The sequence below is a fragment of the Hylobates moloch genome, unplaced genomic scaffold (genome assembly GCF_009828535.3).
Source record: "Hylobates moloch isolate HMO894 unplaced genomic scaffold, HMol_V3 SCAFFOLD_6, whole genome shotgun sequence".
NCBI classification, from domain to species: Eukaryota; Metazoa; Chordata; class Mammalia; order Primates; family Hylobatidae; genus Hylobates; species Hylobates moloch.
In genome coordinates this window covers 74,189,568-74,210,073 of record NW_026652281.1, presented here as the reverse complement: position 1 = coordinate 74,210,073, position 20,506 = coordinate 74,189,568, and the positions used below count along the sequence as shown (strand labels likewise).

General features: G+C 43.9%; 1 protein-coding gene across 1 annotated transcript in view; it reads right to left on the bottom strand.

Annotated features, from left to right (window-relative positions):
* OTOA (otoancorin) overlaps positions 1 to 20,506 on the bottom strand; it is a 105,597-nt gene that overhangs the window by 84,103 nt on the left and 988 nt on the right. The window contains exons 2-7 of the mRNA XM_032155922.1: positions 7,053 to 7,147; positions 6,714 to 6,742; positions 6,591 to 6,621; positions 6,446 to 6,473; positions 3,784 to 3,871; positions 253 to 384 (exon numbers count right to left, since the gene is read on the bottom strand). Of these exons, the coding sequence (XP_032011813.1) occupies positions 253 to 384; positions 3,784 to 3,871; positions 6,446 to 6,473; positions 6,591 to 6,621; positions 6,714 to 6,742; positions 7,053 to 7,143 (399 nt within the window). The 5' untranslated portion in view covers positions 7,144 to 7,147. The remainder of the gene's footprint in view (positions 1 to 252; positions 385 to 3,783; positions 3,872 to 6,445; positions 6,474 to 6,590; positions 6,622 to 6,713; positions 6,743 to 7,052; positions 7,148 to 20,506) is intronic.

Sequence of the window (20,506 nt, the reverse complement as noted above, 5' to 3'; positions counted from 1 at the left end):
CCTGAGTGGCAGAATGAGATTCTGTCTAAAACAAAAATAAAATAAAAAATTGTAAGGCTCTTCATTTTAACTTTGGAGAAAGTAAGTGAGAAAACTTAGATCCTAAAGCTCCCAGGGGGTTGGAGGAGGCAGAAGGAGACAGGAAGAGACAATGAAGGGCCAAGGCCTAAGTCGGGCTCCATTTTATTCAATTCAACAAACACCACGTGGTGCTGGACTTCCTCTATCCCTGGGATGCCAAGGGCGCCTCACCAAGCGGTCCTTCTTGTCTTCTAAGAGGCATTTCATGGCAGTACGGAACTGCTGGGCGTCTGTCTTCCTCAGGTCCTCCAGCAGCTTCTGGGGCTGGTGCAGACGCTGCTCCAGGTGGTTTTCCACGGCTGCCTGTATTTGGGGTGTTGGGAGAGTCAGTGAGAACAGAAAGAGCAGGAGCACATGGTCAACACCATGGCCAGCGGCCTGGCACAGCCACCTCATTCCCTGCAGAGACCACAACCAGTGGCCAGCAGTCTGGTTTGGCCACCTCCAAATTTCCTCATTAGCCGCCAACATTTAAAAATGAGGGGCCGGGCGCGGTGGCTCATGCCTGTAATCCCAGCACTTTGGGAGGCCGAGGCGGGTGGATCACGAGGTCAAGACATCAAGACCATCCTGGCCAACATGGTGAAACCCCGTCTTTACTAAAAATACAAAAATTAGCTGGGCGTGGTGGCGCATGACTGTAGTCCCAGCTACTCGGGAGGCTGAGGCAGGAGAATCGCTTAAACCCTGGAGGCAGAGGTTGCAGTGAGCCGAGATCACACCACTGCACTCCAGCCTGGTGACAGAGCAAGACTCCATCTAAAAAATAATAATAATAATAATAATAATAATAATAAGGGGATTCCTCACAAGATCAAGATTTCCAACTTCTCTTGAAAAATGTAAAGGTTTGGCAACACGAGGTGCACATACCCTTTTTGGTAATAATTGGCAAGCCAAGGAAGGGACAGCTGCTTGTTGGAGTAACTCTCAGGCCCAGCCACCTCGATTCCCCCATTCCATGACCTGCCTGGTCCCTGTAGGTGATTGAGTTTCCCATCTGCAGCAGCTGGCCTTTGTCCAGGAAGTTTAGAACCCCAGATGGCACTGTGCCCAAACCCAAGCTACCAGCGCAGGAGCAAAATACAGGCGAAATGAACAAACTGTGGCGCCCCCTACAGGGCAAGGAGCAGAAGCCATCAGCCTCTCCTGAAAGAGATTTCCTCTGCCGTCTGGGGAATTGTTCTCTAAACCTCCCTTGAACAGACATGCCCAGTGTGATGTCATGGGCAAGAGGTGAACTCTAGACCCAGACAAGCCACATGCAAATCCCTGCCTTGACACTTACTAGCTGTGTGGCTTGGACACGTTACTTAACTAGGGTTGCTGGGTAAAATACAGGATGCTCAGTTAAATTTGAATTTTGGGAAAAATTACACTTTTTTTTTTTAGTATAAGTATGTCTCAAATGTTGCATAGGACATACCTAACTTAAAAAATCACTCATTGCTTGCTGGGCGCAGTGGCTCACACCTGTAATCCCAGCACTTTGGGAGGCCGAGACAGGCGGATCATGAGGTCAGGAGTTCGAGACCAGCCTGGCCAACATAGTGAAACTCCATCTCTACTAAAAATACAAGACTTAGCCAGCCATGGTGGCTTGCACCTGTAGTCCCAGCTACTCAGGAGGCTGAGACAGGAGAATCGCTTGAACCTGGGAGGTGGAGGTTGTGGTGAGCTGAGGTGGCACCACTGCACTCCAGCCTGGGCAACAGAGTGAGACTCTGTCTCAAAAAAAAAAAAAAAATCACTCATTATTTATCTGAAATTCAAACGAAATTGGACATCTGTTTTTTGCTTTTGTTTTAGAGACGGGGTCTTGCTCTGTTGCCCAGGCTGGAATGTAGTGGTATGATCATAGCTCACTGTAACCTCAAACTCCTGGGCTCAAGCAATCCTCCTGCCTCAGCCTTCCAAGTAGCTGGGACTACAGGCCACACCACCACACTCAGCTAATTTTTTGTTTGTTGTTTGTTTTTGTAGAGACAGGGTCTCGCTATGTTGGCAGGGCTTGTCTCCAACTCCTGATATCAAGCAATCCTCCCACCTATGCCTCTCAAAGTGCTGGGATTACAGGCATGAGCCACCACACAGAGCCACATCTGTGTTTTTATTTGCTAAATCAGCAACACTTCTGGGCCTCAGTTTTCTTATCCGCAAAATGGAGGCAATAAGAGGACTTACCACATAGAGTTATTATGAGGATTGTGTGTGTAAAGTGTTTTCAGTAGTGGCTAGCACACATTAGGTGCTCAATAGTGCTAGCTATTATTCTCTATCTTGACCAAGGTGAATAATGGCTTACTTAAAGCCTCACCCCTAAAATGAAAGGTCCTTGTGGGTAGTATCATGACTGTCTTGTTCTCTACTGAGTCCTCAGTGTCTGGAGCTATGCCTGGCAGAAAGCAGATGTTAACTCAGTAGATATTGAATGAATAAATAAATATGGTATATACACAGGAAGAGACGTATCAGATTAAAGTAGATACATCTCATGAGTATCCATTACTGCTAGAGAGAAAAGGGGGAAGCAATTGCTTCTCTTTCAGTTTCCCTGACTGATGAAGAAGAAAAGAAAAGCAGATGCCATGTGGGGCCAACAGCCACCTCCAGCTAGTGGCTGTCCTAAGACCTGGCAGACAACAAGCTCTCTGAGTATATTTGTGATATCAATGTTGGTTGATGTTTCCATTTTCATTAAAACATAAGTAAAAATGGAAACAATGAAGACATATGTCAGAACTTTATTCATTAATTAATAACATAAATGGCCGTTTGCTAAACTGAATAATTGCTTCTCAATACTGAAAGAATTTTTCTCCAATTTTCTGTGTTATCCACAGTGTGATGATAAAGACACAACATGCCACACTAGGCTAACAGTTGGGCAGGTGCTGTGCACTTCACTGCAGTCACCACCACAGGCATGAGCCCTATTGCCCCTTAAGGCAAATATCCTTTGCCACCTATCAACACGCTTGTGCTATTGTTTTCATTACAGTAGAGTTAAAAGAGGAAAAAGTACATTTTTTGGACCCATGGTAGAAAGACTGATCATTATATCCAAATATCCACTCTCTCACTGCTTTTCATCAATTGAACCCTTCAACTTTTAGTTGGGTACATGGCTCCTTTGCAGTAAGATGTGACTATGGTATGTGAGCCAATCTAATGTGTGCAGAGGGAATTGTGTAACTTGCATCATATCCTCAGAAGAGAAGATGCTTACCCTTGTTTTCTTCTTCCCGCCCCTCCCCTGGATTAAAGAAGGGATGTGGTGTTTCCACCACATGGGCAATAACTCCCCAGGAGATGACAAAGCAAAAAGACAAAAGGAACCTTGGTCCTTGGATAACCTCATGGAATACAGCTGCCTTTTCTCTGTGGCTTTCCCACTTAGCTCTGGACTATTATACGAGAAAGAAATAAACTAAATTGTTTGAGCTGCTGTCATCTGGAGGTCTTTTTGTTATAGCAGCTCAGCCTATACCCTAATATACCATGTCTCCATCAAAGGTGGGAAAATGAAAGAAAGACAAAATACCTCATATCATGTTTCAAGAAAAACTGGACAGAACCCTTTTCCTTGCAGAAGTAAAGACTATCTCTACATCTAGCCCACTTCTCCAACTTACCTGGCCCCTGAGTTTGCAATCCCTGAGCACTGAGATGGGAACATATAGATGGGTCTCAGGTACACACCTGCAGGCTGGGGATGGTGAAGGCAACATTCCGGGAATTCAGATAGGCCAGGACTCTGTGGGACAGGTCATCCGTCCACATGTGGGAGCTTCAGTTGAAGACAGACAGGAAAAGATCACAATGACAGATTCTCCTACAAGCACTACTGTACTAGCTAAGTGCCCAGGGGACAGGTAGGGATGGACCAGGGGTGTTAGGACTTTGTGCTTGGAAGTGGGAGGTTTCTCTTTTCTTTTCTTTCCTTGTTTCTTTTCTTTTTTTTTTTTTTTTGAAACAGGCTCTTGCTCTGTTGCGCCATCACGGCTCACTGCAGCCTCAATCTCCCCAGCCCAAGCGATCTTCCAACCTCAGCCACCCAAGCAGCTGGGATCACAGGTGCATGCCACCACACCCAGCTAATTTTGTTTGTTTTTTGTAGAGATGGGGTCTCACTATGTTGCCCAGGCTGGTCTCAAACTTCTGGGCTCAAGCAATCCTCCCACCTCTGCCTCCCAAAGTGCTGGGATTACAGGAGTGAGCCGCCGCACCCAGCCTGAAGTAAAAAATTTCTTAACCAGGCACAGTGATAGGAGAGTTTCCAATTCTAGGAATCTGCCTGGATCCCATTCTCTCAAAGCCAATTCCCAAATTTCTAAGCTGTATGCAATATTCTAATTCCCGTAACAACCTACTTAGATTGACTACAATCCAAACTGATTGCGTTAGAAAGATGTACATTTAAAAAGCAGATGCTAGGTATACCATGCGAGGCTGGAATGGCATAGTTAGGAGTGTGGGCTCCAAACTGGATTTGAATCCTAGTTCCATCACTTAGCTGTATGGCTTGAGACAATTAGCTAAAATTTTCTTGTGCCTCAGTTTCCCTTTATATGAAATATGGCTAAAACAGTGAGATTAAAATTTGTTCACACATGAAAATTGCATAAGACAGCGCCCAACACACAGTAAATGCCCATGAATAGCCTTTTCTCGTTTTTTTTTTTTTTTTTTTTTTTTGGAGACAGAGTCTCACTTTGTCACCCAGGCTGGAGTGCAGTGGTGCAATCTTAGCTCACTGCAACCTCTGCCTCCCAGGTTCAAGCGATTCTCCTGCCTCAGCCTTCCAAGTAGCTGGAATTACAGGTGTGCACCACCACACTCAGCTCATTTTTCTATTTTTAGTAGAGACTGAGTTTTGCCATGTTGGCCGGGCTGGGCTGGAACTCCTGACCTTAAGCAATCCTCCCACCTTGGCCTCCCAAAGTGCTGGGATTACAGGGATGAGCCACCATGCCCAGCCTATGAAAAGCCTTCTGCAATCTTACGTTTGTTTATTTGTTTGATTGTTTGTTTGTTTGTTTGTTTGTTTTGAGACAGAGTCTCGCTCTGTTGCCGAGGCTGGAGTGCAGTGGCTCAATCTTGGCTTATCACAACCTCTGCCTCCCGGGTTCAAGTGATTCTCCTGCCTCAGCCTCCTGAGTAGCTGGGACTACAGGCATGCACCACCATGCCTGGCTAATTTTTTTGTACTTTTAGTAGAGACAGGGTTTCACTATGTTGGCCAGGCTGGTCCCGAAATCCTGACCTCGTGATCCGCCCACCTCGGCCTCCCAAAGTGCTGGAATTACAGGCATGAGCCACCATGCCTGGCCTGTAATCTTATAAAGAGATGGGTGGATGGATGGATGGATGGATGGATGGATGGATGGATGGATGGATAAATTAATAAATAAATAAAATACTTAGACTGAAAGAATATATCCAAAAGTACCCATTGGTGTTATCTTAGAGAAAGGAGTGGTTATGGGGATCTTTCACTTTAACATAACTGGGTATCCCTGACATGGGGCCCCAAGACCCCTATTTCTTATCCATCATAGTACTCATCATATTATAATTGTTTATTAATATTGGCATTTCCACACTACCTAGTTCCCTGCCCCATGTCCCTGGTATCTGTCCGTATGCAGCTTATAGCGCAACAGTAAAGGGAATGGATCCTGGAGCCAGGCCACTGGTTCACATCCCAGTTGTGTGTCCTTGATTTACCCTTCCTGGACCTCAGTTTCACCACTGTGTGCAATGGGATAACAACAGGACCTACCTTGTGTGGCACTTGTGAGGATTGGATTGTTTCTATACCAAGCACTTAGTAGAATACCCACTACATAGAAAGCACGCAATAAATTTCAGCTCTTAGGCTGGGTGCGGTAGCTAATGCCTGTAATCCCAGCACTTTGGGAGGCCGAGGCGGGCAGATCACCTGAGGTCAGGAGTTTGAGACCAGCCTGGCCAACATGGTGAAAACCCATGTCTACTAAAAATACAAAAATTAGCCGGGCATGGTGACGGGTGCCTGGAATCCCAGCTACTCAGGAGGCTGAGGCAGGAAAATTGCTTGAACCCCGGAGGCAGAGGTTGCAGTAGTGGGCCAAGATAGCACCACTGCACTCCAGCCTGGGCAACAAGAGCGAAACTCCGTCCAAAAAAAAAAATTGGCTCTTATGCTAGAGTGAGGAGGAATGACGTCCGCGGAGCAAGGGTGTTCACTTTTAAAACACTGTGCTTTGATTGACATTTTTTGTAATGAGCACATATTACTTTTTACAATTAAGAGAGTTCCATTAAGAATTTTTATTAAAAATCTATACCATCCCTTCCCCTTTCCTCTAGGGCAGGTTACCTTTGAAACTGTATGAGATCCAGCAGTGCTACAATGGGAATAAAATGAAAAGACATCTTTAAAAGGAATCATTCCAGAGAGATCACAGCTGCATTCTGTTTGAAATTCTTAGAAGAAGCAAGTGGAGATCAAGGGGGCACATTACCATTCAGATAGCTTCCATCTATTATTTCTTCCTAAAAGGCAAAGAGATAACATCAAGTATAACATCCAAAAGTTGGCAATTCCAGTAGAGGGGACTCTGATTAACAGAAAATAGAATACTCACCACCATTTTTTGCAACAATGGATGCAAATCTGTAAGAAAGCCATTGAATGTATAACTAGAATTGAATTGTGTGACCTTCAAAACTACAAATATGGGTTAGAGGAAAAGCCCCAGAAAGCCACTCATGAAGGAAATTTTTAGTGAATTTTAATTATAACTGCCCACTCTGAGAAAACCGTGGCTTGAAAAATCCTCTTAGAATAATCCTGAAAAATCATACACGCACACACACACACCCCCAAAAACAACTTACAGCATCATGTACCTAATGTATCTATCCCACCTCATTCCCTAAACTGTGTGGAAACCACAAAGGGTGATTCTTCCCTCAGGACTTACCCTGCCTGGAATTTGGCACTGTATAACTCGACACTCCATGGCTCAGAAAAAGGAATAGGAAAAGGGAGTATGTCATAGGTTCCTGAGACATTCTCCTGTAGTTAATTTAAGCATAGAAGTGATTCATGTTTTTTAATATATATATATATGCACATACACACACATATATATATACATGTATATAAACATATATATATATATATATATATATATGGACATTCAGCAGACGAAAGGAAAAACCAAGTAGACCCAGAATCCCTTGAAGTCTTTTTAAAAAATAATTTTAAAACTCACCTACTTTCCTCCATCTAAATCCCCATTCTAGTCTAAGACACTATCATCTCTCTCCTTGGTGACTACAATGGCCCGTTTATCTTACCACTACCCCCGACTCCTCTCAATCCAGCAAAAAGGTATAGTCAAAAGTAGACTCTGGGCCAAGCATGGTGGCTCACACCTGTAATCCCAGCACTTTGGGAGGCCAAGGTGGGTAGATCACTTGAGGTCAGGAGTTCAAGACCAGCCTGGCCAACATAGTGAAACCCTGTCTCTACTAAAAATAAAAAATTAACTGGGTATGGTGGCACATGTCTGTAGTCCCAGCTACTTGGGAGGCTGAGACAGGAGAAGTGCCTGAATCTGTGAGATAGAGGTTGCAGTGAGCCAAGATTGTGCCACTGCACTCCAGCCTGGGCAACAGAGCAAGACTCTGTCTGAAAAAAAAAAAAAAGTATAGACTCTATTTTATCTGCAAGAAATTTATATCCAGAATATAAAAGCTACTCTTATAATTCAATAAGAAGATATACAAGCCAAGGGGAAAAAATGTTAAAAAGATATGAAGTTGGCTAGGCATGGTGGCTCACACCTGTAATCCCGGCACTTTGGGAGGCTGAAGTGGGCGGATCACGAGGTCAGGAGATCCAGACCATCCTGGCTAACACGGCGAAACCCCGTCTCTAATAAAAATACAAAAAAATTAGATGACTGTGGTGGCACGCACCTGTAGTCCCAGTTACTCGGGAGGCTGAGGCAGGAGAATGGTGTGAACCCAGGAGGCAGAGCTTGCGGTGAGCCGAGATCGTGCCACAGCACTCCAGCCTGGATGACAGAGCAAGACTCCGTCTCAAAAAAAAAAAAAAAGATATGAAGTTAAACGTCATAAAAACAGATGTAAAAGTGGCCGATAAGCACACAAATGATTATCACAACATTAGCTAACAAGAACTAGCAAATTAAACCCACAACAAGACCACTACAAAGTCACTAGAATGGGCAAAAATTTCAAAGACTGACTATCAAATGTTGGTGATGATATGGAACAACAAGAACTCTGATACAGCTGCTTGGGAAAACTGTTTGACAGTGTATTACAGAGTTAAATATACAATACCCTATGATCAAGAAATGCCACCCCTAGGTATTTAAGCAAGAGAAATGAAAACACGTCTACACAAAGATTTGTATAGCTTCATTCATAGTAGCCAGATATTGGAAACAATCACATATCCAGTAACAGGTGAAAGGTTAAACATGGTATCTCCATTCAGTGGGATACTATTCAGTAATAACAATAAAAAGAAATTTGTTATAATTTTATTCTAGCTATGATGGAGTAATTGGCAATGGGTAAACCTTCCTGCCTTAAACAATTAAAAAGCTGGCCGAAATATGTGGATGCAAATGTTTTTCAGCCATTGAGCAGCAGGTAGCACAAGACTGAGATCCCTGAGCAAGGAAAGCAAACAAGCTGAGCTCTATAATTGCTCCTGCTCACTGCCTGGAGTCTCCACCCCATAGCGCAAGGAGGGAGAATCCAAACAGAGCCTACAGGTCTCACTGAGCAGAAGAGACAGAGTGGAACTTCAGGGAAATCAAGGCAGCTAGAATCCATAAGAAGAATACTTGGAGAGGAGGAAGTTGCACAGAGAGAAAGTTCTGGAGATCTGAAGAAGGGTCTTTTGAGACTTTGGCTGAATATTTATCTACCTATGCATGTAAGAAACCACCTGAGGCTGGAGAATGAACGACCAGTAGGCAGAACAATCCTTGGACCTCACAGGGGAATGAGAGTAGCTCCTACAAGCTGCAATGGAAAAACCTCCAAATACATTGGGCATCAGGGTCAATCATCAAAGAATAATTGCCTCCATGATAGGCCAAATTAGCCCTAGGCTAAAGTTTATTCCAGATCTGCCCTAACAAAGCTCAAAAGCTAGTCTTCGAAGAATCTAATTGATTCCAAGTAACTGAATTGCATTCCAGAACAAAACCCAACAATATTTAAAGCAGTATCATAAAACCCAGAAACTTTAGAAAACCAGAAGATGGGGCAAGAAAAAAAAGAAAAAAAAATCCAGCAATGTAAAATCCAAAGTGTCCAGCATCCAATCAAAAATTACCAGGCAAGCCAGGTACAGTGGCTCATGCCTATAATCCCAGCGTTTTGGGAGGCCAAGGAGGGTGAATTGCCTGATCTCAGGAGTTTTCGACCAGCCTGGGCAACATGGTGAAACTCTGTCTTTACCAAAAATGCAAAAATTTGCCAGGGATGTGGCAGGTGCCCAACTACTCAGGAGGCTGAGGTGGGAGGATCACTGAAGGCTGGAAAGTTGAGGCTGCAGTGAGCCATGATTATGCTACTGCACTCCAGCCAGGGTGACAGAGCAAGACCCTGTCTCAAAGAAATTTTTTAATAAATAAATAAAAATTACCAGGCATACTAGGAAGCAGGAAAATATGGCTATCGGGAGAAAAATCCAGTCAATAGAACAGATCCAGAAATGACACAGAAGATCCAATTAATGGATAAGGATGTTTATTATAAATATACCCTGTAAGTTCAAGAAAGTAGAGAAAACTGCAAGCATGTTAAAAGTAGAGACACGGTAGGTACGAAATAAACCCCAAGAGGAACTTCTAGAGATAAAAATACAATATCTGAAATGAAAAACACACTGGATAGAGTTAACAGCATATTAGACATTGCAGAAGAAAAATTAGTGAACTTGAAGTCATAGCAAAATAAATTATCCAAAGTAAAATGCAGGGGCAAAAAGACTGAAAAAATTAAGAGGGCTCTGGAGCAATATGAAACTATTTGAAATATGTGTAATTGGAGTCCCAGGAAAGGAGGGGGTGGCAGAAAAATATCTGAATAAATCATTAGCGGGGCACAGTGGCTCATGCCTGTAATCCCAGCACTTTGGAAGGTTGAGGCAGGCAAATCACTTGAGCCCAGGAGTTCAAAACCAGCCTGGCCAACATGGTGAAACCCCATCTCTATCAAAAAAAAAAAAAAAAATTAGCCAGGTGTGGTGGCTGTAATCCCCGCTACTCAGGAGGCTGGGGCACAAGAATCACTTGAACCCGGGAGGCGGAAGTTGTAGTGAGCCAAGATTGCACCACTGCACTCCAGCGTGGGTGACAGAGCGAGACTGAAAAAAAAAACAGAGAGAGAGAAAGAAAAAGAAAAGAAAGAAAGAAAGGAAAGAGAGAGAGAAAGAAAGAGAAAGAAAACATGACCTCATGACCACATTTGTGTAAAGTTTGATAGAACTACAGATCCGTAGATCCAAGAAGCTCAACCAACCCCAAGCAGAGGAATCATGAAGAAAGCCACGCCAAGGCATATAATAATCAAATTGCTAAAAAAAAAAAAAGATTTTTTTTAAAAATCCAACAAAAAGGAGTTTCATTTAGACTATATTGAAAAAACTCTCAAAACTAAAACATAAGTAAGCAATCCAATCAGAAAATGAGCAGAAGACATGAACAGATATATCATCAAAGTATATATACAGATAGCAAATAAACACATGGGAAGATACTCAGCATTGTTAGCCATTAGGAAAATGACCATTGAAACTACAATATAATTATAGACCTATCACATGGCTAAAATAAAAAAAAACCATAATGAAGCCAGGCGCAGTGAATCATGCCTGTAATCCCAGCACTTTAGAAGGCCGAGGTGGGTGAATCACCTGAGATCAGGAGTTCGAGACCAGCCTGGCCAACATGGTGAAACCCCATCTCTACTAAAAATACAAAAATTAGCCGGGCATGGTGGCTCATGCCTGTAGTCCCAGCTACTCAGGAGGCTGAGGCAGAAGAATTGCTTGAACCGCAAAGGCAGAGGTTGCAGTGACTGGGAGGCAGAGGTTGCAGTGAGCCAAGATCACGCCACTGCACTCCAGCCTGGGCAACAGAGTGAGACTTCAACTCAAAAATAAATAAATAAATACAATCATAATGCCAGTAACTGGAAAGAATGAGGAGAAACTGGATCACTCACACATTGCTGATGAAAATATAAGGTGGTACAGCTATTCTGGAAAATAGTTTCGTTGTTTCTTATAAAATTAAATGTGTACTTAACATACAGCCCAACAATTGCACTCTTGGGCATTTATCCCAGAAAAATGAAAATTTATGTTCACATAAAAACCTGTACACAGGCTGGGCATAGTGTTGTAATCCCAGCACTTTGGGAGGCCAAGGCGGGTGGATCATGAGGTCAGGAGATCAAGACCATCCTGGCTAACATGGTGAAACCCCATCTCTACTAAAAATACAAAAAATTAGCTAGGTGTGGTGGTGGGCGCCTGTAGTCCTAGCTACTTGGGAGGCTGAGGCAAGAGAATGGCATGAACCCAGGAGACAGAGCTTGCAGTGATGCAGTGAGCCAAGATCACGCCACTGCACTCCAGCCTGGGCGACAGTGCGAGACTCCAACTCAAAAAACAAACAAACAAACAAACAAAATCTGTACACAAATGTCCATAGCATCTTTATTCATAGTAGCTGAAAAATTGAACCAATCTAATGTCATTCCATAGGTGAATGGTTAAACTAACTGTGGTATGTCCATGCCATTGAGTACTACTCAGCAATGAAAAGTAATGAACTATTGATACAGGCAACAACTTTGATGGACCTAAAGGGAATTATGCTGAGGGAAGAAAGCCAATCACTGAAAGTTATATACTAATGATTCCAATTATAAAACATTCTTGAAATAAAATTATAGAAATGCAGAACAGATTAGTATTTGCCATGGGGAGAGGGAGATAAGGCTATCAAGGGATGCATGAAGGAGGCTTGTGATTACCAGCAGAGTTCTGGGTCCTGATTAGGGTAGCTGTTACATTAATCTACACATGTCACGAAATTGAAGAAAACGATATAAAATATACATGCAAAGAAGTGCATGTAAAACTAGTGAAATCTGAATAAGCCCTGAATTTGTACCATGATTTCCTGAATTTTATATGGTACTATTGTTACATAACATGTAACCAATGGGGGAAACTGGGTGAAGAGTACACAGGATATTTCTTTTGCGACTTCCTATGAATCTGTAATTATTTCAAATTCTGTTTTTTTTTTTGAGAGACAGAGTCTTTCTCTGTCACCCAGCCTGCAGTGCAGTGGCACGATCATGGCTCACTGCAGCCTTGAACTCCTGTGTTCAAGCGATCCTCTGGCCTCAGCCTCCTGAGAAGCTGAGACTACAGGCATGCACTACCATGCCCAGCTAACTTTTTTAGTTCTTGTAGAAATGGGTTCTTGCTATGTTTCCCAGGCTGATCTCAAACTGCTGGCCTCAAGCAATCCTCCCACCTCAGCCTCCCAAAGTGCTAGGAATACAGGCATGAGCCACCATCTCCGGCCACACAATTTTTTTTTATTTAGTTATAGTATTCTGTACCACTGTAGGATGACAATAGTTAACAATAATATATAGTTTCAAATAGCTAGAAGGAGGATATTGAATAGAAAGAAATGACAAATGTTTGAGATGGTAGACATGCTAATTACCCTGATCTGATCACCATACATTATACACATCAAAACATCATTATGTACCCCATAAATATGTACAATTATTATATGTCAATTTTTTTTTGAGATGGAGTCTCACACTGTCACCCAGGCTGGAGTGTAGTGGCACAATCTCGGCTCACTGCAACCTCCGCCTCCCAGGTGCAAGCGATTCTCCTGTCTCAGCCTCCCGAGTAGCTGGGATTACAGGCATGCGCCACCACACCTAGCTAATTTTTGTATTTTTAGTAGAGACAAGGTTTCACCACGTTGGTCAAGCTGGTCTGGAACTCCTGACCTCTGGTTATCAGCCCGCTTCGGCCTCCCAAAGTGCTGGGATTACAGGCGTGAGCCACTGTGCCTGGCATATATGTCAATTTTTTAAAATAAATAATAAATTTTTAAGCACCCAAAGGGAAAAAACCCATATTATATGCATAGGAAAAGGAACACACTACTGATATAGGCAAGAACACAGATGAACCTCAGAAACATATGCTTATGCTGAGCAAAAGAAGCCAGTCAAAAAAGACCACATAACATATGATTCCATTTCTGTGAAACTCTAGGTTATGCAGAATAATCTTTAGTGACAGGAAACAAATTAGGAATGGTCTGGGGCATTATTAGGGTGCAATGGGAAAAGTTTATTGCAACAGGGCACAAGGGAACTTCTTGGGGTGATGGAAAATTTTTTTTGTAGAGATAGGGTCTCACTATATTGCCCAAGCTGGTCTCAAACTCCTGGTTTCAAGCAATCTTCCCTTCAAGCTTCCCAAAGTCCTGAGATTACAGGTGGATGCCATTGCACCCAGCCCCCATTTTCTGTATTTTGATTGTGGTGGTTGTCACACAGATACATATATTTATCAGATCTCACTGAACTGTACACTTAGTGTGCATTGTATTGCATGTAAATTTATACCTCACAAAAGTCAGTATCAAACAGAAATGGAAAAGCATGGACTGTGAAGCCAGTCACCTATTCTGAATCACATCTCCGCCACTCACTAGCTGTACGATGTTGGACATATTTCTTTTTTTTTTTTTTGATACGGAGTCTTACTCTCTTGCCCAGGCTGGAGTGCAGTTATAGGCTCACTGCAACCTCTGCTTCCCAGGTTCAAGTGATTCTCCTGTCTCAGCCTCCTGAGTAGCTAGGATTACAGGTACCCACCACCACACCAGGCTAATTTTTTTATTTTTAGTAGAGACGGGCTCCCACAATGTTGGCCAGGCTGGTCTCGAACTCCTGACCTCAAGTGATCCACCCGCTCTGGCCTCCCAAAGTGCTGAGATTACAGGCTTGAGCCACTGCGCCCGGCCTTTGACAAGTTTCTTAATCTCTCTGCACTCAAATTTTCTCGTCTGTAAAATGAGATTAATGATGGTACCAGCATCATTGTGTCCTATGAGGGTAAAATGAGTTGTTAATAGTGAATCACTTCAAACAGGGCTTGACACAAAGTCAGCTCTGTATACAAGTTTATTAAATAAGCAAATAAACCAGATTGCTGTTTTCAAACAGATGCTGTTTTGAAAAACATCATCTCAATAAACTCATGTCACCCTCCTCCTCTCCCCATTACCCTCAAGATAAAGCCCAAAGCTTTTTCAGTGGCTGTATCACCCACCCCTCATTCCCCAAGGTTCCTGCCGGGGCCATCTGTCTGTCCCTCCAAGGTGCTATCCTCCCCAAATTAAGACCCTCTCACAGGCTGTTCCTCGGCCCAGAAGATTCCCCTTCCTCTTTGCCCAGCTAATGTCAATTCATTGTAAATTTCAAGTCTTCAATGAAGCCTTCCCTGAATTCTCTGACCAGGCCAAAGCAATTAGCCAGAAGAAAAAGCCAATACTTCTCTTTTATAGCACCAAGCACAGCTATAATACATATTTATGTTTGTGTAATTATTTCATGCTTTCATTCTTCAAATATTTGTTGAGTACTGCTGTGAGCCAGGCATTATTCTATGCTCTGAGAATACAGCAGTTTACAAAACTAACTCCCTGCTGGTGTGTTGGAATGAACCAGGCAGAAAATAAATAGATAATCAAATAACTATATTATGTCAGGGAGTGATGAGTTCCACGGAGAAAAATACAACAGGGTAGGAAAAAGGAGCCAAAGAAGGAGCAGGTACTATTGTAGACAGTTTGGTCAGGGAAGACCTGAGGAGGTGACATTTAAGCAGAGACCTCAGGAAGTGAAGGAATGAATCATGGGAATATCTGGAGAAAGTTCCAGCAAGAAAACAAAATGACAGTGCAAAGGCTTTGACATTAGGAGAATAATTTGCTTGTTCTTCAGTAAATTGCATGAAGAGGATATAACCGTAGGACATGGGGTTGGAGAGGTATCAGGAGGGCCAGAGTGAGTAGGGTCTTTCAGGCCATTGTGAGCACTCTGACTTTTACTTGGAGGGAGGTGGGAGCCACTGAAGGGATATTAGCCAGGATGGATGCTCTGACTTGTTTTTGTTTTTTGTTTTGTTTTGTTTTGTTTGAGATGGTGTCTCACTCTGTCGCCCAGGCTGGAGTGCAGTGGCACAATCTCAGCTCACTGCAACCTCTGCCTCCCCAGCTCAAGTGATTCTTCTGCCTCAGCCTCTCAAGTAGCTGGGATTATAGCTGCCCACCACCACACCCAGCTAATTTTTGTATATTTGGTAGAGACGGGGTTTCACCCTGTTGGCCAGGCTGGTCTCGAACTCCCGACCTCAAGTGATCCACCTATCTCAGCCTCCCAAAGCACTGGGATTACAGGTGTGAGCCACTGTCCCTGGCCCTGACTTTTATTTTAACTGGATCAAGCACACTGATGGCTGTGTTGAGAATACCCTGGAGTGGAACAATGGCTGTAGCAGGCAGACCAGTCTAGGAAAGAGATGACAGTAACTTGGTCATTGATAGCAGTGAAGGTGGTGAGAAGTGGTTGGATTTTGGAGGTATTTGGAAGGCGGAACCAAAAGATCAAATGTAGGGAATAAAAAAAATAGACAGCCCAAAGACAACACCAAGGATTTGGCCTGAGCATGTAGAGAGGGAGATGGGAAAACCATAGGAGTTCTAAGTTTAGGGGAGGATCCCTGGAGCTCAATTTTGGACATACTAAGCTTGAGAAGCCTTTTAGAGTGCAGATAGCATTGCAAGTAGGCAGTTTGATGTTTGAGCCTGCAGGTTAGTGGAGAGGTGCTGTCAGAAGCAGCTATCTAAACAGAGATAGTGGGTTTTTTTGTTTGTTTGTTCTTTTGTTTTTGGGTTTTTTTGGGAGAGGGGGACAGAGTCTCGCTCTGTCACCCACGCTGGAGCACAGTGGCGCGATCTCAGCTCACGGCAACCTCTGCCTCCCGGGTTCAAGCGATTCTCATGCCTCAATCTCCCGAGTAGCTGGGATTACAGGCTTGTGCTACCATACCAGGCTAATTTTTGTATTTTTAGTAGAGACGGGGTTTCACCATGTTGGCCAGGCTGGTCTCAAACTCCTGACCTCAAGGGATCCACCCACCACGGGCTCCCAAAGTGCTGGGATTACAGGCATGAGCCACTGCACCCAGCCCCAGATAGTCAGCATGTATTTAAACCCTGAATGACATCACCAAGAAAGTAAATTTATGGAGAAATTAGGTGAGTTTTAAGGACTGAGACCCATGGCACCCCCATTGCCAAGGTGTTGAGTAGACTAAGTGCAGCCAGAGAAATCAAGGCTGTGGAAAACTCCCCAAAATAAACAACCTAGTTTTCTTTAGCCAATATATTACAGAGAGAGAGAGAGAGAACATACGAACTCAAAAACAACTTAAAAGGTTGATCACTTGTAGAATCTAGACTTTACTTGGATCCTGATTCAAACACGTCATGTCTGGGCACAGTGGCTCACACCTGTAATCCCAGCACTTTGGGAGGCCGAGGCGGGCAGATCACTTGAGATCAGGAGTTTGAGACCAGCCTGGCCAACATGGTGAAACCCTATCTCTACTAAAAATACAAAAACTTAGCTGGGCATGGTGGCGCATGCTAGTAATCCCAGCTACTCGGGAGGCTGAGGCAGGAGAATCGCTTGAACCTGGGAGGCAGAGGTTGCAGTGACCCGAGATCATCCCATTGCACTCCAGCCTGGGCGACAAGAGTGAAACTCTGTCTCAAAAAAAAAAAGAAAAGAAACAAAGCAAACAAACAAAAAACACCATAAAATAAAATAAAAAATTAGGCCAGGCACAGTGGCTCACACCTAATCTCAGTGCTTTGGGAGGCCAAGGCAGGAGGATTGTTTGAGGCCAGGAGTTTGAGATCAGCCTGGGCAACATAGCATAACTCCGTCTCTATAAAAACATTTAAAATTTAGCCCGGCGTGGTGATGCACACCTGTAGTCCCAGCCACTCAGGAGGCTGAGATGGGAGGATCTCTTGAGCTCCGGAATTTGAGGCTGCAGTGAGCTATGATCATGCCACAGCACTCCAGCCTGAGTGACAGAACAAGATCCTGTCTCAAAAAAACCCAAAAAATTGTGAGACGATTGAGGAAATTTGAACCCCTGATTAGATACTTGAAGATTTTAAAGAATTAATTGTTAATAGTTTTAAGTTTGATAATGAAACCGTGGTTATATTTTTAAAGGAGTCCTTATTGTTTCAAGGAGGGGTTAGTAAAGTACCACCCACGGGCCAAATGGAAATGGCTGCCTGATTTTGCGTGGCTCATGACCTTAAAATGATTTTTTAGGTTGTTTAAATAGTTTTTTAAAACCAAAAGAATAACGTTTACTGACATATGAAAATTTCCTGTGTGAAATTTAAATTTCAGTGTCTATAAATAAAGATTTATTGGCACATGTCCATGCCCATTCATTGGCCTATTGTCCATGGCAGCGTCCTGCTACCATAGGAGAGTTGAGCACTTGGGACAGGGACCACATGGCCTCCAAAGCTCAAAATATGTATTCCATGTTCCCTTACCGAAAAAGTTTGCCAGCCCTTTTTTTATTTTATGTATTTATTTAATTTTTTTTTTTTTTTTAAGACAGAGTCTCTCTCTGTTACCCACGCTGGGGTTACCATGCCTCAGCCTCACAAGTAGCTGGGACTATAGGCGCCCGCCACTATGCCCGGCTAATTTTTTGTATTTTTAGTAGAGACAGGGTTTCACCGTGTTAGCCAGGATGGTCTCGATCTCCTGATCTTGTGATCTGCCCATCTCGGCCTCCCAAAGTGCTGGGATTACAGGCGTGAGCCACCGCACCCAGCCGCCATCCCAGCATTCTTTAATACAGATTTCCCTTGTATTGTCTAACTTGTTATGCAAATGGATTATTTTTCTCCCAAGGGGACCTCCACAACCAGCTTTGAAAACAATTATGCTTATTTTACTGCCCAGGACAAAAACAGAAAACTTTTGAAGTTCCCAGACACCAAAAGCCATGCATTCTAACAGGTTTTGAGCAAACCTGATCCCAAAGCACTTTGTAGGTGTTTTGGCCTGCCATCACCATCCTGTAACTGGAATGCTCAACTCCAGTTAGAAGTCTTCCTGGTTTGGGTCATTTGGGGCTTTGGGGAACCTTTGGCCCTTTTTTCTCCCTTCCCTTTGGGCAGTTGCCCTGGGGCATTGGCCCCATTCACAATTCTCCAGTTTCCCAGACAATGTGGCTTCTTGTGCTCTTTGCTCGGGCCCCTCTATTAACCCTACAGAGAGGTTTAAGGTTACTGAAACAGACGCCTTGCTTTCTGCTGTGCATAATGTCCTTTTTCCAGCAAGAAACTGCAGCCCATCAGGATTTGGTTTTCATTAAAGGCCCTTTGGGTCACTTTTTTTAGCAGATTGGTCAAAAGGACTGGAAGGACTGGGTAGGGCGATGGTGATTTGGAGGTCGATAGCTTTCTCTATGGGCCATACCCCTTCCCCACCGAAAGATTCCCCCGCTGCAGACTGGAGGAATCAGTCAGGCAAGGATCCCTGTGGTGAAAACTACTCGAAAACAGCAACAATAACCACAAACCTGAAGACAATTTCCTGAGAAACTATGAACGTTTGGATGTGCAGGGTGATCAACTCTCCCAGTTGCCTGGGACCAAAAGGTTTCCCAGGACTCAAAACTTTCCGTTTTAAAAGCAGAAAGTCACAGGCAAACCGGGAGGAGTTGGTCAACCCATGGATCAGAGTCACTTCATCTTCTGTGAAATTTGCAAAGATGCTAGGAGGTTCCCCTCCTGCTGGGACACCCCAGCCCAGACACAAACCATTAATTCACAATTACATGGAGTTTCACTGTCTGCAAGACTGCTCCATTTAAGCTCTGGGTCATGAACACATAACTCTAGGCATACTGACACTAGCTGGGAGATTTTTCACACACACAAAAAATGCCATTTCATGACTATTAATCCAAAATAGGCAAATGTGTCTGGCTTGTAGAATACCAGCCTGATTACAAATGCTTGGTGTTGGAATGGCCCAGCTCACAGTGGTTGTAGAAGTCCAGTAGGGCCAGGCTTGGTGGCTCACGCCTGTAACCCCAGCACTTTGGGATGCCAAGGCAGGAGGATCACTTGAGTCCAGAAGTTCAAGACCAGCCTGGGCAACATAGGGAGACTCCATTTCTACAAATAATTTAAAATTTAGCCGGGTGTGGTGGTGAATGCTTGTAGCCCTAGCTACTCAGGAGGCTGAGGCAGGAGAATTGCCTGAGCCTGGGAGGTCGAGGCCACAGTGAGCCGCGATCACATGTCACTACATTCCAGCCTGGGCAACAGAGCAAAACCCTGGCTGAAAAAAAAAAAAAAAAATTAAAGCAGTCAAGGGGAGCTTGGTGGACTAGAGATGCCCAGGCTTGAGTTCCTGTCCCAGCCCTGCCCCTAATAGTTAGATTTTAGGCACAGCTATTCCCCTTCTTCTCTCTTAAGTCCCTGGAGAACAAATGGCTTTGGATTCAATGAGGAAAAGAAGGAAAAGAAAGGAAGAAACTGGTATCACAGAGCATCCTCTATGAGCCGGGCATCACACCAAACCCTCCTCCCCGCCATTTACTCTTTCCACCAGCCTTGAAGGTTTACCATACTCAGTTTCACAGATGAGTTCAGTGCACATGAACGATCACACAGCAAGCGAATGGCAGGGAAGGGGTTATGATGCAGGGCTGCTGGGCTCCCTAGTAACCTTAATCCCAGCAGTCATTTAATGAGAGAGAACTAAGTACACGCCCCTCTAAGATACATTGTCTCGCTTAATTCTTGCAGAATCTTTGAGGCAAGCATTACCATTATCTCTACTTCACAGATGAGCAAATGGGTTCTGAGAGGTCAAGTGACCTGCCCAAGATCACACAGCTATGCATGCACAGCCAGGTGGCAAACCCAGAGCTAAATGATTCCAATGCTTACTGGCTTTGCTCTGCAGTCTCAGCTCAGCAGCCCTGAACCTAAAACTCCAGATGGCAGGTGCCACCCCAGGGATAAGACCCCAGCTTTAACCTGAACCAAACCTTAAACCCTTAACCAGCTGTGTGCTATTGGGCAAATTCCTTAACCTCTATAGGCTTGCATTTCCTCCTCTGCATAATAGGCATGGCACCCATACCTCTCTTGCAAAAAACTATCAACTTTATTTATTTATTCATGAGACAGAGTCTCCCTCT